This window comes from Scatophagus argus, chromosome 1, assembly GCF_020382885.2.
Source record: "Scatophagus argus isolate fScaArg1 chromosome 1, fScaArg1.pri, whole genome shotgun sequence".
Lineage (NCBI taxonomy): Eukaryota > Metazoa > Chordata > Actinopteri > Scatophagidae > Scatophagus > Scatophagus argus.
In genome coordinates this window covers 27,703,188-27,723,777 of record NC_058493.1, presented here as the reverse complement: position 1 = coordinate 27,723,777, position 20,590 = coordinate 27,703,188, and the positions used below count along the sequence as shown (strand labels likewise).

General features: G+C 42.8%; 1 protein-coding gene across 4 annotated transcripts in view; it reads left to right on the top strand.

The window, feature by feature from the left end:
• The first annotated feature begins 9,161 nt into the window (after positions 1 to 9,161).
• The window catches only part of ppip5k1a (diphosphoinositol pentakisphosphate kinase 1a), a 29,110-nt gene continuing 17,681 nt past the window's right edge, over positions 9,162 to 20,590 (top strand). For all 4 annotated transcript variants that reach the window (XM_046396315.1, XM_046396305.1, XM_046396294.1 and 1 more), the window contains exons 1-17: positions 9,162 to 9,255; positions 13,023 to 13,554; positions 14,177 to 14,372; positions 14,543 to 14,633; positions 14,729 to 14,814; positions 15,321 to 15,475; positions 16,287 to 16,388; positions 16,895 to 17,056; positions 17,167 to 17,288; positions 17,389 to 17,490; positions 17,667 to 17,753; positions 17,837 to 17,912; positions 18,015 to 18,124; positions 18,391 to 18,476; positions 18,565 to 18,690; positions 19,706 to 19,827; positions 20,359 to 20,541. In XM_046396315.1, coding sequence (XP_046252271.1) covers positions 13,411 to 13,554; positions 14,177 to 14,372; positions 14,543 to 14,633; positions 14,729 to 14,814; positions 15,321 to 15,475; positions 16,287 to 16,388; positions 16,895 to 17,056; positions 17,167 to 17,288; positions 17,389 to 17,490; positions 17,667 to 17,753; positions 17,837 to 17,912; positions 18,015 to 18,124; positions 18,391 to 18,476; positions 18,565 to 18,690; positions 19,706 to 19,827; positions 20,359 to 20,541 — 1,950 coding nt within the window. In that variant the 5' untranslated portion in view covers positions 9,162 to 9,255; positions 13,023 to 13,410. The remainder of the gene's footprint in view (positions 9,256 to 13,022; positions 13,555 to 14,176; positions 14,373 to 14,542; positions 14,634 to 14,728; positions 14,815 to 15,320; positions 15,476 to 16,286; positions 16,389 to 16,894; positions 17,057 to 17,166; positions 17,289 to 17,388; positions 17,491 to 17,666; positions 17,754 to 17,836; positions 17,913 to 18,014; positions 18,125 to 18,390; positions 18,477 to 18,564; positions 18,691 to 19,705; positions 19,828 to 20,358; positions 20,542 to 20,590) is intronic.

Sequence of the window (20,590 nt, the reverse complement as noted above, 5' to 3'; positions counted from 1 at the left end):
AAGTAATATGGAATCATAATCCAGAAACTTACAATGATAAACATTATTCATGAATTTGAGTACTTTTCTCCTAATAGTTTAAATACATTTTAACACAAATACTTTTCTACTTTTCTTTTGCTTAAAGTAACATTTTTTAAGCCGGACTTCAGCTCGTAACTACAATGTGGTATTGTTACTTGTTATCCGATCCACCTCCAGTCAGAGGAGGATGGAGGGAGTGTCTCCTCAGGACTGAGCTGTGGTGTTCGGCCTAAGTGAAGGTTCATTAGCCACTGAGTTGTGTGAGAGCCGTGCTGGTGGCCGACTCCACACTGAGCTCTTTCAGCCGCTGCTGAGGTCCACTCCCTGAGAGACCGGGCCCCATAACACCAGATCTGTTGCTCCTGAAACTCTTATTATGGCAGCTCTGACGACACCAGGGCCTAAGTAAACAGCAGGGTGTATGTTCCAGAGGGCTGCCTTTCCATCACGTCTCAACACTGCTCACATTGAGCCAGGAAGAATCAGAAAAGCATGATGGGAGGAGTGGAAGACTGAAAGTGTGCTTGTAGCAGGGCTTTGATCTGAGACGTCAGGTTTGTCATGGTGATTTACAATGCAGAGAGACTGTGAAGTACATCAGGCTCACCTCTCTGATGGAAGGAAGTCACTGTAATATCCCCACAAGACTCTTACAGGCATGTAAAATATGATACTGACCCGATGAAGTCAGATTTATAGATCATACTGACTTTATGATAGTTTGTGCTACTTTATCAAAAAACACATTATGATGTAATTTAAAAGATACAGTTTTGATTGAAGGAAGTAAGATTAATGAGGGATTGGGTTTAGTTTGTCTTATTTGACTTAGTTTTTTAACTATTAAATATATTCATTTTTATTCTGGTGATTTTTAGTCTATTTGTGCTAGCAACAAAATAGATTTAGAAATGTTCAGAAAGTGTATGGACTTGATGCGATAATAATTCTTAATTTTGTTTAAGAATGGTGTTCCTCTTCCACAAACAAAAATTTCTAACGACCACACAAAGCGGCGATGGAGTTTGAATCCACAGGCAGTACGACAGAGTTTAAGCTTTAAAATGATGCAGTACAGTGATGTTGCAAAGATAAACTTCATAAATGTATTTTTAATGAAGTGCACCTGCTGCCAGGTGAAGCCTAGTCCTCCTCATAACTTCCACATTTCTTCAGAAAACCCCCCCAAACATTTAAACAAATTATATAACCTACCTGCTTTACTCAAGTAAAGTCAAACTCTTCTTCTGTGGTGTTTCTGTGGGTCAGCTGAGCTCCGGGTTGTGAGTTGGAAAGTCCCACTGAGCGGCAGCAGAAAGCTCAGGATGCTCGGCTGTGTGCAGAGGAAAGAGACTGGGACCAGTTCAGCCTTCAGACCTCAGAGGGAGAGTCAAGCCGCTCACACTTCTGCTTTCAAAATAAAAGCACGCTGCCGCTCTGCAGGAGGTTGAGCTCATCGCAGTTAGATGGGCAGATGCTCACATGAGTCAGAACACGCTTTGTAAGAAGTGTTCAGCTGGTATCCAGATAGTGAATTTAAAATCAGTTCAAAAGTCGATTCCTTGTTAAAAATGGAATATCATTTTCATATATTTCATCTTGAGCTTGACGTGAGAGTTTTACAAGACATCTAATAAAAAACTACAACATGCATGAAAATCATACACCTTTCTACTTCTCACCAGTTGTTCTGTTTATAATAATTCCGGTTTGCATTATTCATTCACTCTCTCTTTAGTTATACTTGAGAGATCGCAGAGGGGTGACCTCCATTTGCAATAACATGGAAAAAAACAACAATAAATTGATATACTGAGAAAGGAAGTCCCACAATAATGAATGAACAAACACCTGTTAAAAACATTTAGATTATGAAGAATTTGGTAGATATATCAAGATAATTAAAATGTAAACTAAAAAAATACAGTTAAATAAAACTGTAAATATGTTTACAAGGGAAATGTTGTGCCAACCAACTAACATCCATCTACCCATCTTCTATGCCCGCTTATTTGTCAGGGTCGCGGGGGAGCTGGAGCCTATCCCAGCTGACTACCGGCGAGAGGCGGGGTTCACCCTGGACTGGTCGCCAGTCAATCACAGGGCCAACACACAAAGACAAACAACCACACACTCTCACACTCACATCTAGGGGCAATTTAGAGTAGCCAATTAACCTAATGTGCATGTTTTTGGTATTGTGGGAGGAAGCCGGAGTACCCGGAGAAAACCCACGCAGGCACAGGGAGAACATGCAAACTCCAATTAACGCAGGCGTCAAGTTGTAAAAATATACTGAACATATCAGTAAAATATTCACTGATTACATAATTGATTGATTTTTCATAACAAATGCTTCCCCAACTGTAACCAAAGTGCTTTTATTGCCTAAAACTGTCTGCTACTGTTTTTTTTTTTTGCACAGATTTTCAAAACAGGCAAATGCTGTGCTTTTATTTTGAAGGAACTGGGGCTATCTGGCCTACTTGACTCATTAGATGGGGGGATGAGGGAGAAAAGGAGGGTGGAGGTAGGAGGGTGTGTGCTAACATTGTCTTCTCGTCAAACTGAACTGCTGTGTTCCTAATGGAGCTCAAATCTTATGCACAGTCTTGATAACTGAGATATGAGATAACTTTATTGCTCTGTTTGGTATTTTTAATAGATTAACTGATCCCCCGTCTGTTTCTACAAGAGCAGATTTAAGAGAGAAACATCAACATAATGATGATGTTGGAAAAAACTGTTGTAGCTGTCACATTCGGGTCCTTCAGTGGGCTCCTGAAACACATGAGAGTATCAGGCTGCTCCACCTCTGACTTCTCTCCACCCACTTGCTTTCACTCCTGAAAAGTGAAAAAACAAGAAAAAACCAACAGAAGACAAAGCTACTCTTTCAGTCAGGTACCACTGAGTGCTCCTGAGGCAGGAAGCAGCGACATGTGTAATCACAGAGTATTCACACGCCTCAAAATGTTGCTGCTGCAGATACAAATGAAGCCCACTTATCTTCTAATGGGAGGCTGGGTCGAGTGTAAGTGGCTAACGCTCCATTTCCAACAGCAGCACACGCTCCATGTCTGCTCTGATGGTGCGCACTTCCTGTCCTGCTCAACCTTTTGCACTTCTCTAGTGAAATAATAAATCACGAGGGAGATTTCAGCACGATTATTTTAATGCTTACTGTCTGAACTCTCCTCCACATGACGAAGCCCACAGGTGGAAATGGTAGACAGGTGAGCACAGTCTTTATTTGAGGTCAGAAAGCAGGGATGAAGAAAGATTCAGGAATAAATCAGTGCCCCAGTCAGAAGGTTTTCTCTGGATGGCACAGGCTCGGTGGGGCACAAAAACTCCATCAGCGGAGAGGGAAAGAAGATACTGGCATGTGGTGTGATTAGATTTCACAAAAGCATTTGGCTCCTTCCCACACAGTCTGCTGTGAGAAGCACTTCAAAGCAGCAGACACAGTCACAAGACCAGTGAGGGAATATTTTCACGACTTTCAGGTGAGTTTCACAGCCGTTGGTTACGAGCCATACGACGTCTGAAGTACCTGTTTGAAAGATGGAGTAATGGGTGCATTCTTTCAATGTTCAACAGGGGGCGACACCGGTCACACTGTATGTAGGCTTATGAGAAAATGAGTCGCCTTCTCACTTGATTTATGACCTCAAACAGTGTCCTGATGAATTCATGAGCTGTAGGTCCTAACAGCACAGCCTGGAGATGACAACATCTTTTCGCTCTGTTTTGTCACTCCATCTTTGTATGAACGCTCTGACGAGAGGCTGAAGGGATGCAGGGATGGGGGGCGATGCTAAACGTGAGAGGTATAGTGTGGACTTTGTGTTGGCCTCGCTGGATTTAAATCTGAATGGTGTACAGTAACTGAACCACTTGGACCAGGCTTCAAAGACCGTGTGTGTGTGTGGGGGGGGTTGGGGTCTCTGGCTGTGCTCACTGTTCCTGTACGGTCAGACTGCCAGTAATTGTCCCATATTTCCTCTGCGATGTTTAGATTTTTCCACTTTTGGAATATTTGTCGAGAGCTTTTGGCTCAGGGTGTGCCTACTGGGCTATTTATACTGGATGCAGAGCCGGGTGTAAATTGTTTGGCTAGCTGAACAACTTTCCACCCAAAGTCCATGTCAGTGACCTGTCAACAAAACAAAACTGTTTTGCAATGACATAAGAATAAAACTTTAAAGTTATTCACGTCTCTAAGGCTGTTTGGGCAGGGTATATTTCTGTCTCTGGGTGTGTAGTTCTCCGCCTTCATCCTCAGTACTGTTGGTGGAAGTGGAGTGAAGTGAAGTGACCCAGATTGATGGATCGATGACAGAGTTTCGGTTAAATCCTCAGGGATCAGCAGACATTTAGCTTTATTCATAAGCTCCTTCCACAGCAGAGGCCTCTTTCTGAGCGGGATTTCTGTCCGCGAGCTGCAAGACGAGGAGTCACAGTCATGAACACTGAAGGTTGTTGTTTGAGTGAGGAGTCTTTGTTACTGCAGTCCACTTGGATTGTTTTCAGGACATGATCTGAAAACTTGACTGCTTTACAAGCACCAAAGCAATTTTTTGGTGTTTCTCATCAATACAGCAGCTCAGTCAGCTTCAGACTGGCTGCACTGTCAAGTTAGCTATAATAAATCTGCGATATCCAGCTAAACTTTTAAAATAAAGCTTGCATGTGGTTTGGTTCATCTGAGGCACAAAAGCTACTCAGGTTCAGGAAACAGTCATGCTTTTGGTCAAAATGAGGATGTTTACTTAAAAATAGATAACATGCATTTGACATGCTGGGACTGAGAGGAGGCTGATTATTCTTGAATCTGGACCTGTTTGTGACAATATATTTAAGGGTGTAACTGCAAAAACACTGCGCCGTTGTTAAGTTTTGTTTGTCGAGGCCATTAAAAAAATACACAAACCTTTCTCTGGTGAACCACTGAGTTACAACAGATACTTTATATCTGAACTCACATTATTGAAGTCATTATTATTATCATCATCATTATTATTTTAAAGATCATTAATATTATGTAGTTGTTGTTGCAAATACAACCACGGCCAACCCGACCTGCTCGTCCAATCGTTTGACCTCGCGTTGTGTCACTGTTCATTGTGCTGCGTGGTCCTCTGAGCCAGCGGGCATCAAGCAGCGTTTCAGTGAGACTATTCAGACATGAGACGCTTCCCTGAGGTCGGGAAGCCTGCCCTCCACTGCTGACAGGATTTTGTCAGAAACATCTCAGGAGGACATTTGTTGAAAGCAGAGTGTGTTTATTTTTTCTTGCTGCGTGCATATGAATAGCTGCTGTGTGCAGAACAGAACCGAGACTGCAGCTTGTACAAGAGACCTGAACCAAGCTCGTGAAACTTATACAATATCCACAACACGTCTCCTGCGTGAGTCTGAAAACCAGGCAGGACAAATAAACCTGCTGTGCTGCTTTTACTTTGGAGAGCACATTCTGAAGAAGTGGAAGCATGTTGGGTTCTAAGGGACCCGAGTTAAGAGGAAAAACCTTTGATTTATTTACTGTGTAAATTATTCATGCTTACTTACATACGTATTTACAACCACTTCCAAAACTTTTGGTAAGTATGAATCATTTACACACTGAAATATGTACATGTATGGCCAGGGCTTAAAAATACTTACTAATTACCTTTTAAGAGCAGACCTTGAAGTGCAAACAAATATTTTGCACATATGTTCAGTATTAATAACATGTAATGAACATATCGTTTCCCTGAAGCTGACACGAGCTTCGGGTCTGGTTTTGCTTCGACACAACCGCTCAGGATCAGGAGCAACCAGTATGACAGCTTTACTGAACTGCAGGGACGTCTGGGACTCCTGTTGTGGCCAACCGAAACTAAGTGTCACAATATATTCATTATGAAACTGTTGTTGGTCCGTCTGATTAATACTTTATGTAAAGGTAATGAATATGAATAATGAACATGTGCTCTAAGGTTGCCATTAAACAAGTTTTTGCTCTTTCAAAACAGAAAACAGAAGTTCCTTTCTGTAACATGTCATTGTGAAGAAGATGCTTTACAGAATGATGACACCGCCGACGCTCGGCTGTCATTCTGTCTGCAGCAGGGTAGGAAATCTGGTGATCCAGTCAGGCTGGCAGCCTGGCAACATTTCTGTCTGCTTTCATGTCTACATTACACACTAAATAAGTGAATGAATTCATGCTGTTGACGTTTTGTTGTCTTCGCAGCAGCGCTGAAGTTGTCTCCTTCTAATTTAAATAGAAAGCACATTGTTTTCATCTCGATGGCCAAGCATTTCTTGTTTTTGTTTTTCTTTTCATTGTGGGTTTTGAAAGCTGTTTTCAGACCTCACTGGTCTCCATCTGATGGATCATGTGGTCTTTTAGCCTCACTGAAAACCCCAGAAGGTACAGTTGCAGTTTTCCTGAGTTCCTGCCTGAGCGTGTTCGTGCATGTTGAGAAAGACTCGTTCAGTGTGTTTCCGACAGAACGGAACAAACTCTCTTCTGTGGAAAACACAGCTGATAAAAGACGACGTCCACCATCGAACAGACCGCCGGCGGCCTGCGTTTACTCGACACCCAGAGTCATTAACTGCTGCTCGTGTGTCGTGACACGTGCCTTCACCCTGTGAAAGACGTCTTGTACATGTTTTATATGGCTTTCTGACACCACACACACTGTGCTGGTCAAACACGACACGTTAACATGCAGTGTTAAAACGACTGCCTGATAAATGGAGTTTCTGGTGTAGCTGTTTTAATTTACACCCTCAGTGGGCGCATTTGTTTGTAGATTTACTGAAAGAAGTGCTTTGGAGATCAATCATTACATCACAGGCGGACAAAGTACGCAACTCTATTATTTGAGACAACATACACATACACCTGGTCAAGCATTACTCCGGTACAAGTCAAAGTTTTCATTCAAATTTTCACTTGAGTTAAAGTACTGGAATACCTGCTTTTAAAATATTATTTAGTATTCAGAGGTACATATTTAATACTAACACGTGGATGTGGATCCAATGCCTTCATGTGACATCAGCAACACTACTTCTCTGTTTGTCTGATAAATAGAGACCATCCCCAAACGGAAACGTTTCCAAATCTGCATGTGATTGTTTGTTTTAAGTTTCAATATATCTGATCATAACTTACACATATTGTCACTCACATATCTGTCACTCAGATGCATTGAGCCTGGATTAAGAGGACTTTCTTTGTACCATGCAACAAACCAGTTTTTTACTGTTGAGCGAAATAAAGGATAAATCATTTCCAGAAACCGCTGAAAACAGCTGGCCACTGCTGTTTTTAACAAACATGAACCAGTCAGGAGAAAGTTCCAGATTTGGTGGACTTCTGAGCAGCAGAACTGTGTACAATGAACTGACTCAAAATAAACCGCAGCGCCCACGTTCATTGTAATAACATGTCAGTCAGCGCAACAGTGTGGCTCATCGCCGTTAGCTTTTGGGCAACAATGGCTGAGGGATACGGTTTATCAGGCTTTGGATACACGGATGATATTTTCAGCAGGATCAGTTCACTGTTGGAATTTACGGACAATAGGAAAAATGCAGAATAACATAAGACTTATCTTTTAATGTCAACTCCCCCGGACTGGTAAACACAGGTGCACATGTTTCCACGTCACATCTCAGCCTACTCAATGACAACATTTTACAAACCTGGAAACCCACCAGTTCCTGCAGGCTCCCAGAATCCGGAGCAACCGGCAGCAGCTTCAGCAGGGCGCAGAGCCTGGAGCTGCATTCATAATGAGCCTCCTTGTCCCAGTCAGACCCCTGACTTTGGCAAATGGAAGCCATATGAGGGTGGAGGTCAGCAGAGGGCCTCCTCACAGAGAGTCTTTGTGACAGGAGCTGTAGGTAGTAAAGATAATTTAGATAAATCTGACTGAAAATCTAACAATCTCTACTCTGTTTCAAATGCATTCATGTAAATCAGCTGATTATTTAAAAACAAAGAAAGAAGAACATTATGCCACAAGGGAAAAAGTATTTTCACTTTTCAACAATATTTGGGTTTCTTCTCCATGTTCAGTTTGATCACAGAGGAGCCTTGTTTGCTTACTGTTCACCGTGCTGTTTGTACAAGATGCTCTTTTCATAAACAAAGTTTACAGCAGCAGCAGTCTCATCTGGCCTGCACACAGGTGTGTGACGGATGTGGTGGAGTGGTGATCAGACACGCTCAGGTCTGCTCAGAGACACGCTGACGTAACTGTTGGCTCTCACATCAGCAGCAGCAGCAGCAGCCGTGATGCTTGCTCTGCTTGCTCTCTACACATGGAGTTAGAGTAGGAGAGTCCACCACAGAACTTCCTGTTTCTCAATTAACGCAGTACACACAGCCACTGAAGTGCTCTAACAGTGCTTGTAGTAATTGCTTTTTAGCAATAGTTATTTTTGCTCCCAGGGGTTGTGGGTGACACACAATGATTGAAGAAGTACTCTGATCTTTTACTTGAGTGCCACAGTGTAGAAATACTATTAGAAGACCTATATTCAAAAGTACAAAAGTATTGTCAGCAAAATGTACTTAAAGTGAAAAAAGTAAAACCTGAATGAAAATATGAATGCATGAATCATCACTTGAATGATGCAGCTGGTGAACACGGAGCTAATTTTAACTTCTTGGGTGTTTCCTGGTGTCAATGAAGTTTAATCTTTCATCAGAATTTAAAGATTACAGTCTGCACTGTACTTAAGCACAATTTTGAGCACAGTTACTACAGCTGATGCTTGCTAATGTGCAGACTGAGATTTCACAATCAGAACACGGGATCATATAGTAAAATACTGTGTAATAGATAAAAATGTCAGTATATTAAAATAAGCTCCAGCTCCACCAGCTGTAACATTAAAATGCTGCTTAAAAACCATAGTGAAATCTCAATAGCACGATGTACTGTACAAAGGCCCGTCTGAGTGTATGAAGAGGCTTCTCATTTCGACGCTAGAGGTCCCTAACATTCTTCTTTTCTCCGATTGACTTTGGTCGTTGCTTATTGGCTCATGTGGTTCGTTGTGTCACGCCCCCTCTGAATCGTTGTCTTTTACCATTGGTTGTTTTACGCTTTGACCATCCGTGCGTCAACCCGAAAAAATAAGGTTGGTTTCACATACAAACTGTCAAGAGTAAAGGAAGCGAGCCGATGGCAGCGATGCAAATCTTCCAGCTGCACTGTGAGTTCAAAATTTAGCTGGTCGCTGATAGTTGGAATATTATTCACACGATTCCAGGATTAGACGTTAATAATTGCGCTGACGTTAGGTGTTTGCTTTAAATGCAGACAAAATGGCCCTGGAAGACTTGTTTACATTGCCGTACCAGTCGGGGTGCTAGCTGGTTGCTAACCTTAGCTGACTTTAGCTAACGTAAATGTATTTTGCATTGCTGAAATGTACGAGCGTTAACAGCAATTTGCTCGCCAACCTGCCATTATTATTCTGGAACTTAACCATCTGTGTGGGCATACAAGATTGGTTTTGCTTGATAATATCGCAATTAAATGATTCGTCTTTGTGGTTTTGGTTAACGTTTTAATGTACTGACGTGTTTTAACGTCCGTTTGCTATACAGTTGCACACCGTAAAGTTAGATGTAATGGCAGCTTCGACCACCAACAGTCGTCTGGTTACTGTGTGATTATTTTAAGTTCACATTAAAGTCAGGCAGCTAAAACGGTCAGACCTTCTCCAAATGGGACATCAGGTGCAGCTTTAACGTTAGACTTTTTCTCCAGTTCGCTGTGCATTTGTGCTTGTGTGTTTATTTCAGATCACACAGAATATATCGACTGTTGTCTTTGCATACACTCATACATATTTTACCTGAAGCTGTGGAAGGACATGAAAATTTCATTCCTACTTGTTCTCTCTCTCTGCAGAAAAATTTAAATGGAAACACAACCTAATAATTTATTTTGATGTAGAATTTTAGTAATTTAGAACTGAATCAAATACATGATCAGTTGATTAGGGAAAATGTTCAGCCGATATATGCACATCACTTAAGACACAAGACAGGCTTGAAACCAGTGTTTGGCGTGACAGTAAATTACTGTCCACACACTACTTAACTCTGCAAATCCGGTTAGGCAGCGACATGACAGCCCTGTTGGCCAGGTGAAAAATCTAAACTTTTCCCCCCGGTAATAAACCTCACGTTAACAGTGTTGTGATTCCTGTCAGTGACTTGTTTTATTGAAACAAGTCGTGGCGCAGATTCAGGCTCCACTGCCCAGGCTGGATTAGATCCTGGCACAGCTCGCTGCAGGAGGTGTCTGAGCCTGCCCCAGCAAGGAGTCCCGAGTCAGCTGCTTCAAGGTTGGGTAGAGGTGGGAGTTTGTTTGAGACAGAAAGAGCAGGAATTGGTGAAAAGACCACATGTGTGAATGGAAGTTGCTGCAGTAGAGATCCAGAAACGCACATAGTGACATGGATGAGGTGAAGCTTGAATGGTAAAACAGTAACTGCGTCTCATTGCTGAACTAACTAAACTTCTACTTAGGGCACAATAGAAATACCAGACAATAATTGGCATTTTAATCAGTAATGATACCTAATTGGCAGTCATGTAGTCAGATCAGTCAAATGACTCCCAGTCTGTGTGGAGGATTTGGTAACATCTAGTGATGTGGTTGCAGATTGCGACCAATTGAATACGCCTCATCTCACTGTCCCCTCAAGTGGCCACTAGAGCCACTTGAATGTTTGTTTTGTCTGTTCTGGGCTACTGTTGAAACAGGACAGTGCAACATTGCGGACTTCGCGAAAGAGGACCCTCTGTAGAAAACAACAGCAACAAAAAGAGTCTTTCTGTTTGGGTGATTATACACTAATGCAAACATAATTCTGAATATTCCACTTATGCCCCTAAATCCTTCACACTGGATGTTTTTTGAAACCCTTTTAAAACCAACTCAGCTGTGTCAGAAATGTATTTTGGTCAAGATCAAGTATATGTCTTTCTGGAAGCCTAAAAGTTGACAAATGGATTTTTTCACCCAACTACAGCTGTGGATAGCATGAAACTGTAGAATGTAAACTGTCCCTCAGGTCGACTGAACCCTCAAAGTCCCATAAAAAATAAAGAGGACATGACCTCGGTGTCCTCAGGGGGAGACGTGGCCTCACTCATAGCAGGTGTCATAGAAGAGATTAACTGTTATGCTCAAGCTCTGAAACACTAATCCACTTAGGCACAGAGTTTATTTTAAGTGAGGTCTTTGCCAGAATGGGAGTAAGAATAAATTTCTGTATGTGTGTACCAGGCTGCGGTTAAACATTAGAATACAGTTGATACTCAGCAGCCACAGAATGAACTTGTGTTTCCCTGTTTGCATTGCCTTAAATACATGTGCACAGATGTAACCAACATCAAGGCGTGATGCTTTTTTAATAACTGTGCTTAAATAGAAAGATATCATCCTCCCAGATACAGCGATGAAATGCAGCTGTTATTTTCTCTGACATAGCTTATGTCCTCCTTTTAATAACACTTTCCAAGGCACATATAATGATAGGTAAATCACTGTCCTGCAATCACACAAAACCTTCTTTAAACTGATTTTGCATTGGCTGTTCGGAGTCCTCCTCCTGTTCTGAATTACCTCTGCTGTGTGTCTCTTTCATTTTCTTCCTTGTTTTATTATGTTGCCTTCAAGCAAATTTCCTTCCTGCATTCGTGTAGAAGAATGCAACATGTTATCCTAATGTACACACACATATATCTTTTTATGGCACAGCACTGTAGTTGAATTTTTTTAAATTAATGGTTTGTTTTAGCCATTAAAAATAAATGGCTAAAATTTCACAAGGACCTTCAAATAAACAAGCAAAGTCTGTGCAGGTCTTATTTATGTTCCCTCAGTTTGAGGCTTAGGACAGTCGTGTTTGTTTATTATCTCATTTGGACCCCTTCACAGCTGCTTAGACTAATCACAGTGTTTTCCACTGTTAATAGCGAGTCTCAATGCTTGAGTGACTGTGCCTGATGGTGTAGCAGTTTGTTGTTCACTTGGCTGTCTTATTGCGTGCCAGAGAGTAATGAGCAGTTGGGGTTTGTCTACAGTATGACGACTTGTGGTTCGCTGCCTGTCCTGTCTCCACAACTGGCTAATGTTTAGTGGTGACAGAAATGCGAGTCAGAGCTGGTGCCTCTGCTGTTATGCAGCACCAGACTGCAGTGTCATGGTTAAATTTGTAACAGTGCTCGAGGTAATTATTGCTAAAGCACATTTATGCTTAAAGCAATGGTATATCTGCTGAGATTTGCACTGCCAGACGTGGTATTCTGTTTTTTTACTGTGCAGTCAAAAGACCAAATTACCTGCACAGTTGGAATAATGACTGTGTGAAAGAAACCATCAGACATCCTCGAACAAAGCACTGGAACAGTTTAATAGGTTCAGATTCAGTTAGTGATTCTCTGTGTTGATTATAATTCTGTCTGGATTTATTTTTTAATCTCTTTTTGATCAGATATTTGGTGCAGAAGGATTCTTACAGATTTTTATTAATTGGTTTTAATGGTTAATGTTTTAGCATTCAGTGCAATATATGCACAAAAGTGCAAAATCTAAATTAAATCGGCATTGACAGTAATTCACCACTTGGATTAAATCATCTTGCAGCCTGAGTCCAACTGCTGAAGGAGTTTAGTAGTTTTTGAAAACCATCTTATTTCTTGGCGTTTCTGTTCACCATCTGCCTGTATGGCTCTAAAGAATGTAATTAATAACTAATTCTTGCAGTATTTATTAATTTTGTATGATAATGCCTTTTGCCCTTGTCGACTGGTTTGGTAAAGTGCACCAACATGTGTAAACAATCATGGGTGAGGGTATGGCAAGTTTTATAATAAGGCTGTGGTGGAGCTCAGTGAGTTAATAACTTTGATTAGGTGCAATGCAAGTGGCATAAATAATGTGTAATGTTTTCTCTTGTAGGACTGTCAGTCTGGCGTTCAAATGGAGGACAGGACTGTCATCAGATAATTAGAGCTGCAGCTGAAGACTCTTGAGAAACCCAAGCCAGTCACATGAGATGTGAATTTTCTGAATCAAGAATGAGAAATTCGAGTAACGACGTCGTTGCAGAGGACTGACGAGCACCATCATTTCTCACATAGCCTTTCACGTTTGGCCGCCACTCAGTCTGTCTCGCTCTGCTCCTCTGCCTCGCACACCTTCATCTACCGACTCTGCTGTTCAGCCAGGGCAGAGTGGACCCATCCCTCACCCCAGGCTTCGCGCCCTCCCATCGGCGGCCCGCTCCGGCGGTGTGTTGGTGTACGATGGCGTGGTGGGACTCTGAGGGCCGCCGCGGGGGACTGTGATGTCAGAGCCCAACAGCCCGGGCGAGAGCCGGCGTGGCGCTCCCAGATTCTTCGTGGGCTGCGAGGACGATGAGAGCGAGGTCCCGGAAGACAGCATGAGGACAGACATGGAGCTGTATGAGGACGACGAAGACACAGACTCGGTGGGAGATTTATGTCAAACTGCATCACCTGTAACTATAATTTATTACTTCACTTTGACTGTTGCTGCTAGCTGCTGCAACAGTTACAAAGGATTTCTACAACACAGCAAAAGCTCAACGGAGCTTGATGTCTGCAGTGCTTTTGTCAGGGACCCAATCGTTTCACTACCAGTCTGTGTCATCGGTTTTGCATTTTAACTTTTAGTGTGTTTGCATGCGCTGAAGTAACCGGGTTCCTCAGAGAAACCAGGTTACAATGAATGCGTTCACGTGCCCTGAAGTAACCCAATTATGGTAGAAGTCAGGTGTTAACACTGGTTGCTTTGGTGGAAAAATTACAGTCAAAAAATCTTAAAAAGTGGATTTTCAGGTTCATATTTAGCAAGAATACAAGTTGAAAATTATCCTTGGGGTCCATGGTTGTTCATTGTAACTTTCAACCCAATCCAGACTGTTTTGCAGACTGGTCATTTTCCCACTGATTTTCTAAGAAGAGGAGAAACACAAGGAATCTGTTTCCCCAGAGATGTGTAGCCATTGTCGTGCACAGTTGGTTCTTGATTGTCTCTCTTGCTTCCTCGGTCAGGTTTATTGAAACGTTGCTCTGCTCTCCCTTGCTCAGCCCCCGGAGCGACAGATCGTGGTGGGGATCTGCTGCATGATGAAGAAGTCCAAGTCTAAGCCAATGACCCAGATCCTGGAGAGGCTGTGCAGGTTTGAGTACATCACAGTGGTCATCTTCCCAGAGGACGTCATCCTCAACGAGGCCGTGGACAAATGGCCTCTGTGTGACTGCCTCATCTCCTTCCACTCTAAGGGTACGACACATCGCAGACATACACACACACACACAGGTTTTTAATGTGTCATATGGCAATAATGTTTAATGTGTGAGTGCCTGCGCGTCAGTGTCTCAGTATCCATAACTAATAACATCATATTATTGACGAGGTGTGTTTACTGAATCCTTTCTCTGCATGTGTACCAGGTTTCCCGCTGGATAAGGCAGTGAGCTATGCCAAACTGAGAAACCCTCTTCTCATCAATGACCTGAACATGCAGTACTACATACAGGACAGGTACCTCAGCATACCATAACTGCAGGTATATTTTCAGTATTAGCTGGTACAACAAGCATAGTTTATGTGAGTTTTTGTTATTTATGTCCTAACAGGAGAGAAGTTTACCGCATCCTGCAGGAGGAGGGAATAGATCTACCACGCTATGCTGTGCTGAACCGTGACCCAGATAAACCAGATGGTCAGTCTGCCAGCTCATCGCTAATGTTATTTATTCTTATGGCTTTCTGCAGTACAACATTGCAACATTAGCTGACTATATTCTGCTTTTGATTACATTCTTAAAGCTTTCTGTCCTCCTGAAAACCACCCTGAAGCCCTTGTCCAAGCAGGTCAATAATTCAAGCCTGCATTGGTTTTATTTCAGCTTGTGGGTAAATATAGCATCAAATGTGAGGCAGTCGCAAGTGTTCCATACTGACGTGCTGTGACATGTGGTCTGTCATCTAAATCCTGTTCATACAAAGTGACACAGCAATGGTGTCTGGACCGATGAGCGATCAGATGTTTTATGTCTCTGCTTTTCCTTGCCAGTAATGACTGTTTTTGTAACGGCCAGTGATCGTCTCATGGTTGGGACTGTAGAGCTGCTTCGCAGGGCCCCAGAGGAAACACTCAGCGTCATCTGTGTATATTATAATGGCTAATAAAAGGGGGCCTGGTGTGATCTGTGTGTGTGTGCCTCAGAGTGTAACCTGGTGGAAGGAGAGGATCACGTGGAGGTGAACGGCGAGATATTCCAGAAGCCTTTTGTTGAGAAGCCTGTCTGCGCTGAGGACCACAACGTTTACATCTACTACCCCACCTCTGCTGGTGGTGGCAGCCAGCGGCTCTTCAGAAAGGTCCGTTCTGATGCCATCGACTCCAGTCCACCGATTGGTGTCCAGACACCCTAAAACTGTCCTGTCAAAAAGATCTGGTTTTTCAGGGCTGGCACTGATTCTTAGTAAGAGATATTTGGAACCAGTATACATTTGGAGTAAGTTACATTCCATCACAGGCTATTCTAAATTTTAATTTTTACTTGTCAACTTCCACATTAAAAATATTATACAACATATAAATCTAGCATTATGAACAGTCATTTTAAAGTTAATTTTATTGACAGTTGGACAAAAAAAATACTGATACTTTCATTCGTTAAAATGGTGAATTCCAAATCCAACAACAATCTGTTTATTCACAGCCATAATGCCCACCTCCTACAGATCAGTCACTCGCTCCTGCACGCACAGTGAGTTACAGCAGCTCAGTTCATCTTTTAACTTGAGTGCATGTCTTCACTTTTTAGGCTTTGATCTGCATTTGCTTTTAGACTCGAGCCCCTCTTCCGTCCGTCAGAGTGCACTTGTCTGCCTAAGTAACGGCACTCGTGTTAGATTTGCAAAAGACGTTAACTGGGCCGTGGCTGTTCTTGACATTTTCAGCGTCCACCTTCCTTTTATCTGTGTAGTAATAATGCCAAATGTTAATAAACTGAAGAGACGAGAACCCACCAGGCGCTATCATAAGTCAGACACACGTTGTCAAACACGGAGCTGCAGCCGGTAACTCAGATTGTGTTTGATGTTGTAGAGGCTGTTCAAAGTGCACAGATGAAGAGCAGAGTTTGTACAGTCACAGTGTTTTTCACTCGCTGTGTGGTTTGTGTAGATCGGGAGCCGGAGCAGTGTGTACTCACCCGAGAGCAGCGTGAGGAAGACGGGCTCTTACATCTACGAAGAGTTCATGCCAACTGACGGCACTGATGTTAAGGTAGAGTGTTGATGATGAAGGAAACCACTTGAATGACTCAGTCCTGGGATGGAATACGAGACACTTGAAACATAACACTCATGGACACTTATCACTTTTTAGCGGATGTGTCGAGTTGGGAGGTTAAAGATGTTTCAGGTTCCCCCCCCAGTAAAAGTACAATCTAATCTTATTTGATTGGTGCAAAATTGTTGTTTGAATCAGCAGTACAAAATATCTGGGTTTTAGTTAAGAAGCTGAAGGCACAAGCTTGTGCCCACCTTTATGTGAAGACCATCTCCAGTGCATTATGGGGGCATTCATAGTGTGTAACAGTGCGTTCATAATGCTCTATGGCTACAGTCAAACACATACAATACTTTCTGATGCTCTCCTGATTTCACAATTTGATGATTTCACGTTTTTTTTCTCCACTACACAAATGAAGCATTTTGAATTTGAATATAGATTGATATAAAATGATTGAGAGGTTGTGTTGGGGTTGTGCCTGTTTGATGTGACCTCAGGTGTACACTGTGGGGCCAGACTATGCTCACGCTGAGGCTCGGAAGTCTCCTGCTCTGGACGGGAAGGTGGAGAGGGACAGCGAGGGGAAGGAGGTCCGCTACCCCGTCATGCTGTCTGCCATGGAGAAACTGGTGGCCCGTAAGGTCTGCCTCGCCTTTAAGGTAACAGTCAAAGTCTGGTTGGTCCTAGTCTACTTGTTCCTTTGTTTAAGAGGAGCATTTGTGATACTTTTGCATCTCAACATGAGTGCAATGTCCTGCTTTGGCTGCAGCAAACTGTATGCGGCTTCGATCTTCTGCGAGCGAATGGACACTCGTATGTGTGTGATGTCAATGGCTTCAGTTTCGTGAAGAACTCGATGAAGTACTATGACGACTGTGCCAAGATCCTCGGGTACCGTGTTTATTTTTGGTCCAGTTTCTCCACAGTTTGCTTTGACTGATTTCTCTTTCAGTCCGGTTGATTAAATTTGTGTCTCTTCTGGGCTCTTCAGGAACATCGTGATGCGTGAGCTCGCCCCCCAGTTCCAGATTCCCTGGTCCATCCCCACCGAAGCAGAGGACATCCCCATTGTTCCCACGACATCAGGGACCATGTGAGTCATAGGAGGATCATTTCCTCCTGGTGTAAAAAAGTGAAGCCAAAATATCCCTTTTTTAATAGCATCAAATAACTAATTAAAACTTACCAAAAAATGAACACTTGAACATACATTAGTGTGATGAGATGTACCAGAAAAAACAGAAATCATCTTTGTTGATGTGTCAACAGGATGGAGCTACGCTGTGTCATCGCTGTCATCCGACATGGAGACAGAACACCCAAACAGAAGATGAAGATGGAAGTTCGCAACCCCATGTAGGTTATCTCTGTTGTTACCATCCTTTTTACCACAATGACTGATTAGAGATTTAATTTGAAGTTTGTCTGTGATTCATCAGGTTCTTTGATCTGTTTGAAAAATATGGAGGTTACAAAACGGGAAAATTAAAGCTGAAGAAGCCAAAACAGCTACAGGTAATTCAGACAAATAACTAACTCACGTCTCATAGGCTGATAGGCTGTGTGTGATGGACTGTGTGATCCACTCTGACCGTTTGTTACCCTGAACCTCAACAGGAGGTGCTGGACATCACACGGCAGTTGTTAGCAGAACTGGGACAGCATAATGACTGCGAGATAGAAGAGAAGAAGTCCAAACTGGAGCAGCTGAAGACTGTTCTGGAAATGTGAGTTAAACTGGGTCACTTTATTAACCACCAGTCCCTGATCTCATTCATTCAGCTGTTTTCTAGGTCATTTCAGCAAATTGAATTAAACCGTGGCAGAGTACAGCAAAGGAATTACGGCTTTTTAGTCCATAGTGATTGTTTACTGAACCTTGAAATTTTGCAGTAACTCCAACATAACCTAAAATTTATATTACATCATTAAAAAAATAAAAAGGGATACTCCACTCAAAACAATAATTCATTTTCTTTTCTTGCTGATGAAGGTACGGCCACTTCTCGGGGATCAACAGAAAAGTGCAGCTGACTTACTTGCCCCATGGGCAGCCCAAAACCTCAAGCGAAGAAGAAGGTAGGAAGAGTTTAAGGAACTTTTTTCACCTCCTACTCACACAAGCTCAAGATGGCTCTAATGACGGTCCTCTGGATTCGGTTTCCAGACACACGTAAGGAAGGTCCGTCTCTGCTGCTGGTGCTGAAGTGGGGAGGAGAGCTGACTCCTGCTGGCCGAGTGCAGGCTGAGGAGCTGGGAAGGGCCTTCCGCTGTATGTACCCCGGAGGACAAGGTGAGACACAAGGCAGGGTTTTCCTACCGAAAAAACATCAAGTAGTGTTTCATTGCTGTAGCTGTAACCTTCAACGTATGCCAGCTGCCGTTCCAGGGTCATATCAGTGATAATTTTGTCATGGAAACAGACAATCACCTGCCTGTCAATGGAAAAATAAGCTTCAAATATCTGATCACCGTTTGTTGAGGAGGTGCTGAAAAGTTAAAAACTTAGCAACAAGTATATTCAGATTGGCCTCGGACACCGAAGCAGCTTCATGTGCAAGCCACCATCGTCACTGCTGTTTGTGCTGCAGTGTGAGGCTGTGGCCTCGTGTCTGAAAGGCTTTGCTTATTGTGCCACCACACTGAGCAGCCACTGATCCATACACTGAAGGTCAGGACAAGAGGCAGGATGAGGAAAAGTGGGTCAGAAATACCACTTGAGTTGTATGTTTCAGCTGCAATAGAGTGGAAGGTCTTCGTAAATAAATGGAGTAATAATGGTTCATTATTACATAAAGTCTATGCAAACATCAATGCTAAAGTATCCGTCTAAGGTGTAAAATATGTTGTTAAAAAACTCTTTTGTCCTTGTTGTTCTTTTCTTACTGCCCTAAAAGAAATTTGTATGTTGAATGTTTGTGAAACATGACTTTCCTCCTCCTGAGTTATGTATATGAGTCATTAACCTCACACAGTAACCAGAGAACACGAGATGTCAAGATGGAGATACAAACAAAGAGAACCTGACAGCATGGATGCTTTTCATTGATGCAAACGCAGGATATCGCAGGATATTTTAGTCCAGTTGAGGATGAGTCACAGTGGCAGCTGGGATCAAAAAGTTCAGATGTCTTCACCAACACAGTAGATGTTTAATAAAGAAGATCCCACAGTCGGTTAATACCAAGGTGGTGACATTACAAACAAGAATTTATTTCCTGCAGCAAGTTTTTACATTGACTTGTTATATCAGCAAGGTCTGTGTCTGTCTCGTCTGTAACGTTGTTGCTGGCGCCGTGTTTTTGTAGGAGACTATGCTGGCTTCCCGGGCTGCGGCCTGCTGCGGCTGCACAGCACCTACAGACATGACCTCAAGATTTATGCATCTGATGAAGGCAGAGTGCAGATGACGGCCGCAGCCTTCGCCAAGGTTTGCTCAGTTCTAGTATTCTCCACGCATTCTCCAAGACTGAAATGTTGCTTCTGTTTCTCTGTCACCACTGATACGACAAGGAGGATTCTGGCCAGTTGAAATATTTGAACTTTGTTAGAAGCATCAATAAGCACTAACGTCTTACATTTACTGGAGGCACCGTTGTCAACAGCTGTGAGTCTGGAATGAACAACAAATGTTCAACTGTGTAGTTGAAACATGCAGGACAACTTAGTTGAATAGAAAGAACAGAGTGCCACCTGCAGCATCCCCAGTGACAGAAATGTCAAGAGATTCTCAGAGAAAAGCAAGTGTTCTGAAAGGGAAGGTGACCTTCCCCGAGCTAGTGCTTTTTCACATGAGAAAAGATGACTGAATGATGTCCAATACTGTCGGCTGCTGATATGTGAAACTAAACTGTCAAAGGATTGGTCACACTGCTGACAAATGGTCTGATTATCATTTTGTATCAAAGCTGTTGTCAAAACAAATCCCAGATTACCACTTTACTTTTATCTGTGTGAGCAGGGTCTGCTGGCTCTGGAGGGTGAGCTGACACCTATCCTGGTGCAGATGGTGAAGAGCGCCAACATGAATGGGCTGCTGGACAATGACAGCGACTCGCTGAGCAGCTGCCAGCACCGCGTCAAGGCCCGGCTGCATGAGATTCTGCAGAAGGACCGGGACTTCACCGACGAAGACTTTGACAGGGTGATTGTCTAGCTGCTGACCCTCTGGAGTCTGACCACAGCATGTTAGC